The 9398-nt window shown below is 40.6% G+C and overlaps 1 protein-coding gene across 2 annotated transcripts in view; it reads left to right on the top strand.

Moving 5' to 3' along the window:
- Positions 1-805: 805 nt before the first annotated feature.
- The window catches only part of Larp4b (La ribonucleoprotein domain family member 4B), a 52638-nt gene continuing 44045 nt past the window's right edge, over positions 806-9398 (top strand). For both annotated transcript variants that reach the window (XM_028769877.1, XM_028769875.1), the window contains exons 1-2: positions 806-924; positions 2993-3052. In XM_028769877.1, coding sequence (XP_028625710.1) covers positions 844-924; positions 2993-3052 — 141 coding nt within the window. In that variant the 5' untranslated portion in view covers positions 806-843. The remainder of the gene's footprint in view (positions 925-2992; positions 3053-9398) is intronic.

Here is a 9398-nt window from a genome sequence, read left to right as displayed (position 1 = left end):
AATTGCTGGATCATGTAGTGTAGTAGTTCTATTTTTAAAATTTGGAGAAATCTCCACTGTTTTCAGTAATGGCGCATAGGTCCTTCCAGTGGCATTTCCCATTCTCCACACCCAGGCCAACACTTGTCGCCCATCTTTTTAATAGCCATTTGAACAGGTGCATGGTGATGTCTTTTTGTGGTTTTAATTAGCTTTTCCCTGATGATTAGTGAGGTATTTGGATATGTGTGTTTGTCATTTTCCATTGGGAAGGGGTGTGTGTGTGCTTGCATTCTTTGGCCAGGTTTGAAATTAGTTTGATTTTTTTTTCTTTTTTTATTTTGCTCTTGAGCTATGAATATTCCTCGTGTGCCTTGACTATAAACCCCTTAATTTTAGGTTTTAAGATGAATTCCTGAGCGTTTCTTTGTTTGCACATGGCTTCTAAAGTTTCTGATGTTGCTTTTACCCAGTTGGTTTGAAGGAGAAACTTGCTGCGTGCTCAGTGAATAACATGCTCTGGGCAAATGTTTCTAAACTACTTGGAATCCAGAGGGCAAATAAATATTCTGAAAGACTCAGGCATTCTCAGGCTTAGTAATTTTACTTTAAGAATCAATTATAATGCTGGGTGGAATGGCTTATACTTGTGATCCCAGCATTGGGGAAGCCAAGGTGGCATGATTGTGGTGAGTTGTATACAACCTGGGCTCCTATGAATTCCAGGCTAGCTTAGGCCTGGAACAGTTAGACCATCTCAGAAATAAAACAACAAAAACTGGTGCTTCTCAAATCAAAGCTAACTTTCACACTTTGTCTCTTCTAGCGTCCTGAGGTTAGCATTATACTTTTCCAGTGGAGCCCATGACTTCTGATCAGGACGCTAAAGTTGTGGCTGAACCGCAGGCACAGCGAGTCCAGGAGGGCAAGGACAGCTCTCATCTGGTAGGTGTTGTTAGAGGGAAGGCCCAGAGGGAGGTCTGTAGGCCACAGGCCATAGGCAGCCATTCCTATTTCTGATAAAGAACTCTACATTGGACTTAAAAAGAGGTTAATAGTAACACTAATAAAGTTTCTTAGAACATGTGTTTCAAATGATAACAGAAGGAAAAGAACTTACTCATTCAGTGTTCCTGGCTGAGATCTCCACAGCAAGAGATGCACACAGAAGTTTTCAGAGAGAAAGACTGTGCTAAGTTTTATAACAAAAGAGAAGTGGATAGCTATATTGAAGCATAAATTATCCAAAAGATGTTGTAATCTGATTTTATTAGCTGGGAACTTAGCTAGACCTGTTCAGATGTTTTTTGGCATCTCTGTATGACATTCCTTCAAATTCCTTCTGGAATGAGGGCGTTGTGACATATTTTCAAAGGAAAGTCAGCCTATTTTATGGTATACTTGAGGAGAAAGTAGTACAGGAAATTCTAGTTTCAATTTTTCTGTTTCTTTTTTTTTCCTGCAGTCTATCAAATAGCAAGCTGTTTCAGACTGAACTATATTTGTTTGAAAAAATATCTACATCTTTATTAGCAGAAACTACAAGTACTAGGTGATACAGAAAACAAAGGCATAACTTAAGATACTTAGAGCCTTTGGGTCAGCAAAGTGAGTAAAAGCAGTTGTCACACAAGCCTGCTAATCTAAATTTGATTTGCTGTATTCCACAGTGTAAGGAGAGTACAAATTTGTCAAAGCTATTCTTTGACTCCCATGTGCACACTGGTATCATCCACCCACCCACCCACAATGTGTACATATACACCTAACACACACAAAAAATAAGTAAAATAATGAAAGAAAATGTGGCCTGGAGACATGGCTCAGCAATTAAGAGCACTTGTTGCTCTTGCAGAGGACCCAGGTTTGATTTCTAGCTCCCATATTATGAGTCACAGCCATCTCTAACTCCAGTTCCAGGGAACCTGACCCTTCTTTCTGACCTCCATGGGTACCAGGCATATAGACATGCATGTAGGCAAGACACTCATGTACATAAATAGCCTTAAGAACTAAGTATCTTATTAACATAGTGAATTATATGTGAAGAGATGGGATTTTATTATACTTTTTCTGTTGTTTTGGCCACCTTTGAATTTTACTCTTGGGCTAGAGAGATGGCTCAGTGTTTGAGAGTACTACTTGCTCTTACAGAGGTCAGTCTCCAGCATCCACCCTGGGGAGCTCATAGCCTCTTGTAACTGCAGCTTCAGGCCATCCTGGGGTCTCTGAGGGTACCTGCACACAAATGCAAATACACACATGCACATATACATAAAAATAATACATCTTTAAATTTTTTAATACTGTCAAATGATAATATTTAAAGCTTCTAAGTGGTGTTGGGAAAAACAGCTTTTTAAAATTACCCCAGTTTTCCCAATGGAGGAGTTGGAGAAAGGACTGAAGGAGCTGAAGGGGTTTGCAACCCCATAGGAAGAACAACAACAACATCAACCAACCAGACCCCCCAGAGGTCCCAGGGACTAAACCACCAACCAAATAGTACACATGGAGGGACCCGTGGCTCCAGCTGCATGTGTAGCAGAAGATGGCCTTATCGGCCATCAATGGGAGGAGAGGCCCTTGGTCCTGTGAAGGCTCAATGCCCCAGTGTAGGGGAATGCCAGGGCAGGGAGGTGGGGGTGGGTGGATGGGGGAACACCCTCACAGAAATAGGGGGAAGGGGGTTTGGTGGGGGGGACTGGAAAAGGGGATAACATTGAAGTATAAATTAAAAAAAATCCAATAAAAAAATTATCTCAGTTTGAAGCTATCAGAGATTTTGTTTGTATTGTTTAGTTAGAACTTCAGAAGTTATACATTTTAAGGTACCACTGTACTTTTGAATATAATTATTTATAGATTTCTTTTTCTTTCTATCTATAGATTTCTTGCTATGTAAAATTGTGAATTTTTTTCAATGAGTTGGTTTTACTTAAGTTACTATGGTTTAAAGTTATGTTTTATTAATGTTAAAATCATAGGGTTTTTGATGTTTCCAATTTTACAGATGAATGGTCCTATATCGCAAGCCACTTCTCAAACAAGTTCCCTCCCAGCTTTGACTCAGGTAATTCAGTTTTGAGATTTATCACAGATTGCCCAGCCACAGTCAAGACTATCAGATATGGCATTATCCCAAATATATATTGTGAAAAAGATTAGTAAAATGTAGATGTTTCTTAAAGGAGGATCCATTTGGCATTGTACCATTGAGTGTGTTAAATGTTAATACTTTTTTTCACAATGTGTCAGATATATTAATTTATTCTCAAGTATTTATGACAGTGTTTTAAGTTTATCTGTTATATGTATGTATGATTAGCTTTACATTTTGATAACTTTTTTAGAGTATGCAAGTCAAATCCTAAGTAATAAAAGAATATGAAAACTGGCTAAATATCTCGCTCAGTTGGTAGAGGATTTGCCTCACACGTAAGGAGAGCTCCGAGGACTGTGTGAATGGGGCGTGGTAGTGCATGCTTCTCCTCCTACCATGGGAGGCAAGAACAAGGGGTGAGGCTCATTTCTAATACAGAGCATGTTTGAGGTCAGTCTTAGATACATGAGACATGGTTGGTTTGTTTGTTTGTTTTCAAAAAAGAATATGGGAGTGGGAATCCATTGTTTTAAATTTTGCTTTTTGCATGTATATGTGGAGGCAGGAAGTATATCTCTATAGTATTACAAATTTAGCTTATCTTTTAAGTATCTTATAACTCTTAGGAACTTTACAGTATAATAAACATTAGTGATCTGTTCTCTGAAATACATAGCATCTATGAAATTAGCACGTGTGTTACAGCATAGACATAGAGGTCAAACGACAACTTGTAGGACTTAGTTCTTTCAATCATGTGGGTCCCAGAGGCTGAACTCAGATCATCAGTCTTGGTGGATGGCACTTTTACCAGCTGAGCCATCTCCCTAACCCCTCATCTACTTAAAAAAAAAAAAAGATTTATTTATTTTATGTGTGTATGTTAGTCTATCCATACTCCATGCATGGCCTTGGAGGACAGAGAGAGTGTCAGATCTCCTGAAACTATAGTTACAGGCATTTCGCCTTCACGACACTTCCCTTAGCTGTTGTTGAATGTTATCATTCTCCTACTCTTCTTCCATGTCTTTAGTATTACTTTTTTTTTCCTGAGGTAATATTTTACTACATAGTCCAGGCCCGCCTTGAACTTGTGGCTTTTCTGCCCTGGCCTCCCTTGGGTGCAGAGATGTGTGTGTGTAATCCACTACACTTGAATTTAATTATTATTTATATTGGGCTTAAGTATAGAATTTGATGATACTTAGTTGTGCAGTCATTACAGTCTTGTATTTCTACAACTTTTCTTGTGAGTTGGATCTTACTGTATGTGTGGTCCATGCTGGCTTTGATCTCTCAATCATCCTGCCGTATCTTCCAAGTAATGGTGGTGAACTGAGCATTTTGGTGGACAGTTAATCCCTAGCTCCCCTACCATGCTTTGGTTTCTCATGGCTATTCTGTGTTTTTGAAAGGAAGGAAGGAAGGAAGGGAGGGACGGAGGGAGAAAAGAAAAGCAAGAACAGTCTGAGCTTACAGACTGCCTCTGCCTCCCAAATCTTCTGTCAATGGCACATCCACCACTACTCCAACCAGATGGACTGTGTCATTCCTGTGTCCTTTGTGCCTATGGGCCTACTACTTGCTGAATGAAACTTTTTTTGAGTATTCATTCAACAGGGCAGAGTTTAGATGATAAAGATAGGGAAGACATTTTCTTTTTTTTGTTTTTGTTTTCCGAGACAGGGTTTCTCTGTATAGCTCTGGCTGTCCTGGAACTCACTCTGTAGACCAGCCTGGCCTTGAACTCAGAAATCCACCTGCCTCTGCCTCTCAAGTGCTAGGATTAAAGGTGTGCACCACTACTGCCTGGCTCAAGGGGACATTTTCTATGGAAAGGTTTTTTACAGATGAGGACAGGACACAGTGTTAGTGCTAGTCCTAACACAGCATGTGGAGTGTATTCCCAAAGCTTATATAAACAAAATAAATACAGACTTGGAGAATAGGGAGCTATAGTTGTGTCTATAGAAGAAATACTCTTGTTTTTTGTCCCTAATAAACGAGGGACTTTTAAAATTTTGTAACTTTGACTACTGGTTTTAAAGCAAGAGGGTTGAAGTATTAAATTTGCATTAAATGTCTCTGTAAGTACTGGAAGGAAAAATGATGGGAATGGAGTGTTCAGAACCTGGAAAGAAAGTAGCTGAGGGAATGAGGAAACGAAAGTGTTAGGCTAAGATAGAAAAGAATCGAATAGGAACCAACTGACTTGACAGAACTGGAGCAAAGCAGGTCATCGGTTATGCCCTCACGAAGCGCAGATCCCAGGGTACTGTAAGTGGAAGCCAGACTGCAGTGGACAGAGAGATGCAGAGTGATGGACACAGCGTATACAGCTGCTTTCTGCCTAAGGTCCTGACATTGGTAGCAAGAGGAGGCTAACACAGGAAGGGATCAGGATGGCTTTGAATGTATTTTGAATGAAAACATAGCCACTCTGGGTCTCTGTGGTGGAATCTTCTTAAGGAGGAAACAAGATCTGATGACTGGAATTTGACACGGTTATCTGTTAGAGCCACAGATTCTTCCAGAAGGAAACAGTCAATGTTAGAAGCCCAATAAGGGTCTCAGATTCTAAATCCTACTGCCTTCTCTGTAGCCAAGTGGCCCCAGGATTCTTAGAGTGATTGCTTTGGCCTCAGGCATTTTCTGTTGTAGTGGTTCTGTTGTATTTCACCATAAATGAGCAGAGATGCTGTTTGAGAGAGGTGTGTGAAGACAGGCAGTGTTAGTGCTTGCTTTTCTGGGGAGTGCCATGTCTTTTCTAATTGTAATATGAGAATTTGATTCTTAAGCAGTAACTCTGTAGACAAGTCAGTAAAGTTTGAACTGTGTCAGAATGACCTTATTTATTGTATTTAATTATTCCCTGTATATATATGCATACACATGTGTACCTATATCATAGTGGGTGTAGGAAGGTCAGAAGGCAACTTGAGGGGAATCAGTTTTTTTCTTTTCTTTTACAAGTTGGACCCAGGGATCAAATTGGTTGTCAGGCTTGGCAGCAAGTGCTTTTATCCACTATGCTGTTTTATTGGCCCAATCAAAAATAATCTTTCAAAACTACCTAAAGATGACAAGATCAGAGAACTTAGGCAAAGAAAGTATCTTGAGATAGATATATCTTGGTGGTAGTGCTTGCTTGGCATTTACAAGGCTATGATTTAACTTCCAGGACCTTACTTTTTTCCCCGCCCCCATGGACAAACTATACCTTTTGATGACATTGTTTCTGAGTGAATGTTTAGATTAACTACTACGTGTCTGCATAAGTAAGTAGGCTCACACTCATGAGAATAGCCAGTTACTTGCGTTTTGTTTGTAAATGTCAGCTGTCTGCTTTTAGCACAGAGTCTTACAGGTTAAATGTTGTGGCAGTATGTAGTGATTTTAGAATACCAGTGCATGTTTTTTTTCTTAATTCCAGTCTTTGAATATCTGGAGAGTAAAGACAGTAGTATTTGCACCCCAGTGTCGGCACCATGAACCCTAGCAACTGCTCTAGCTCTCCCACGGCTGCTCGTGCTTCAGTTCCGCCCACATAACACTCTAGACAGTCGTGGAAGCAGAACTTCAGTTTCTGGACAGTTTTATCTCCCCATCAACACTTCAAAACGATCTCTTTTGTCTTTCTATTGTTTTGCCTGACAAAATTAACAAGATTCCTTACCATTAAGAAATTTTTTAAAGCTAGAAAATGAGATTAAACTTTTAAGTAGCTGTATGAAGTAGAATTTGTATTGTTGGTGGTGGGGTGTGTGTGTGTGTGTGTGTGTGTGTGTGTGCGTGTGTGTGCGTGTGTGTGCGTGTGTGTGCACAAGTCCCTGGGTCACATAGAGCATGTGGAGGTCAGGTAGCATCTGGGTATTGAGCTCAGACTTGCACTGCAAGCACCCTTAGCTCACGGAGTCTGTTGCTCAGCAGTCTCATGGGTGTAAATGCACAGAGAAGGTTCTGGTATTGTGTTCCTTAAAGGGACTTTACAAACTAACTTTTGGTGGCTGTTGTCTTATAATCCAGGTAATGCTGAAACACTGACAAAAAAGGACCAGAAGTTTGAAATTTCTTCTGGCTGTGCTAATAACTTGAGTTGTTTTTAGAGTTAAGTTTATGAAAATAAGATAAAACTGTGTCTATGTCTCTGCTCCGCCCCCCCCACCCCCCGCTGCTGTGCAGCTTTAGATCCATGTGCCATTTGGATTTCAGCACAAGATGTCTGATGAATGTCAGGCAGGACTCTGTTGTCATTAGGATTTGGATTTGAGTGGCAGGAGCATGTGACTGCTTTGCAAGGAGCTATTTTTGGTATGGGGTGTTGGCTTAGCCTCAGAACTACAGCAAGTTAGTGTGAGACACATTTATAGAGGCACAAAAAAGGACGAGCATTGTGATGTGAGGTTTGAAGTTTCGATATGGGCTGTTGCTTCAGCAAAGAACTCAGTAGTGACAGTGACAATGAGAAAATTGGCCTGTTACAAAAATGCGTGGAAGAGAAGAAACCGGAGACCAAGATAAGTAAAACTTTATCTTCATTATTTGATACCCTTGAAGGTGAGGAGCTTCCTAATGTTGAAAATGGACCCAGCAGAGCAGCCGCTGGTGTTACTGTGTGGACTAGAGTTTTTACAAGGTCCGGGCACAAACAGGATCATAGATCAAAGCAGTCATTGAATTCTAGTTCCTCTACCACATATGGGTTCTTTTATGGGTCTGAAAACTTAGATGAGGTTAACAAGAATTTAGATACTGTTGCTATTGAAGAGAATTCTGAGATTGCCAGTGACCCACTGGGTATGAATAGTGGTAGACAAGCTTGTTCTGAAAATGGCCAGCCTTTCTCCCATGTGCCCGTGTCTTCTGATCAGCAGGAGGAAACTTTTGTAAGTGACCGTCTACAGTGTTACTTGGCCACTTGCAAAAACTCTTTAATAGAAAAAGAAAAAGTGCTAAATGATCAAATCAGTAGTTTAAATGAGAGTAACTCTGTTAATGTGTCTGCTGGAGAATTGCAAAATAAAAGCTGTATTTGTGTTGGTGACAAACTGTGTAAGAATTCAAGGGAGAACACATTTTATAGTATTTGTGCTGTAGATCTGGAGTGTATGAATATGGACGAGGGACTGTTCACTCCCGTGTATGGAACAGCTGCAGAAGAATGCCATTCAGCTGTTACTTACCAAGTTTTCCAAGAGGATTGGCTCTTAGATAACAGGGAAGAATGTGTTGCCTCAGATGCCATACAGAGGGCAGGAGAGCTAAAGCTGCAGCAGGAGAAGCTCTTACCTCAAGATGTCCTCAGCCCACAGGAAACAAAAGAAGCCTTTAGTGAGAAAAGTGAATGTAGTTCTGATCTTTTGGTGGACTATGCTGCATCTGATGAAGCATACATCAGTGAACTGCAAGCTGAGTCTCTAAGGGCAAAAGTTCGTGCCAAATTCCCTAAAGATCACACAGAACATAGTACATTACATAATACTGGCCTACTCCCTGAATTAACTATTAACACAGGCAGTGACTCATTACAATGTACATGTGCTACATCTGAAGAGAGAGAGAGCAGTGCTTCAGGAATAGGAAGTCAGATGGATGATTCACTTGTTAATTTACCAAATGATATTTCCTATGTTGGTGGGATTGGTGAACTTGAAGCTGCAACAGTTAGCACTTGTCAAAGTTTAAACTCTAAAATGGAAAGAGAGCATGACTACAAAAAGCCACTAGAAGGTAATGATTACTTCCACATCAGTGTTAGCAGGTCAGATGGGATCCTTTCCTTTGGTATAGATAAGACTAATTTAAGTCCTGAAAAGTTAGCTTCGGAGAACTTGGACAGTGAGTATCTCCCAGTTCATACTAATTTCAAAGAAGTTGCCTTGAACAAGCTTAATGGCCCCAATCCTGTACCCCACCGGGGACCACTGCATATGGAGGAGCGACACTTGGGGGATGGCAATCTGGAAGCTGGAAGTATCCAGCTGGCAAACAGAGGTGAGCTGCTCTTGTGTTCTGAAAATAGTTCCATTGGTCAGGATGAGGATAGAATGAGCATTTTAGAGACTGAGAGCCATGGCAAGAGGGAGTTGAAAAGTCAGTATCAACCAGATGCCTATAGTGGTAACAGGACAGACAAGGCTCAGAGAGAAACTTATGGTTTAACTCAAGTGAAAAGTGAACCAGACACAGAAGACGTGATCGAGAAGACAGATATTCTGAAGCTTGGACTTTCACAAAGAATACCAAGTGACAAGTCTCACGATCACTCCAGACCTCATCAGGGCACAGTAACACCCCCTGCATTTATTTTCACCTG

The sequence above is a fragment of the Grammomys surdaster genome, unplaced genomic scaffold, assembly GCF_004785775.1.
Source record: "Grammomys surdaster isolate TR1022 unplaced genomic scaffold, NIH_TR_1.0 194, whole genome shotgun sequence".
NCBI classification, from domain to species: domain Eukaryota; kingdom Metazoa; phylum Chordata; class Mammalia; order Rodentia; family Muridae; genus Grammomys; species Grammomys surdaster.
This window is presented reverse-complemented; position numbering and strand designations above follow the sequence as displayed.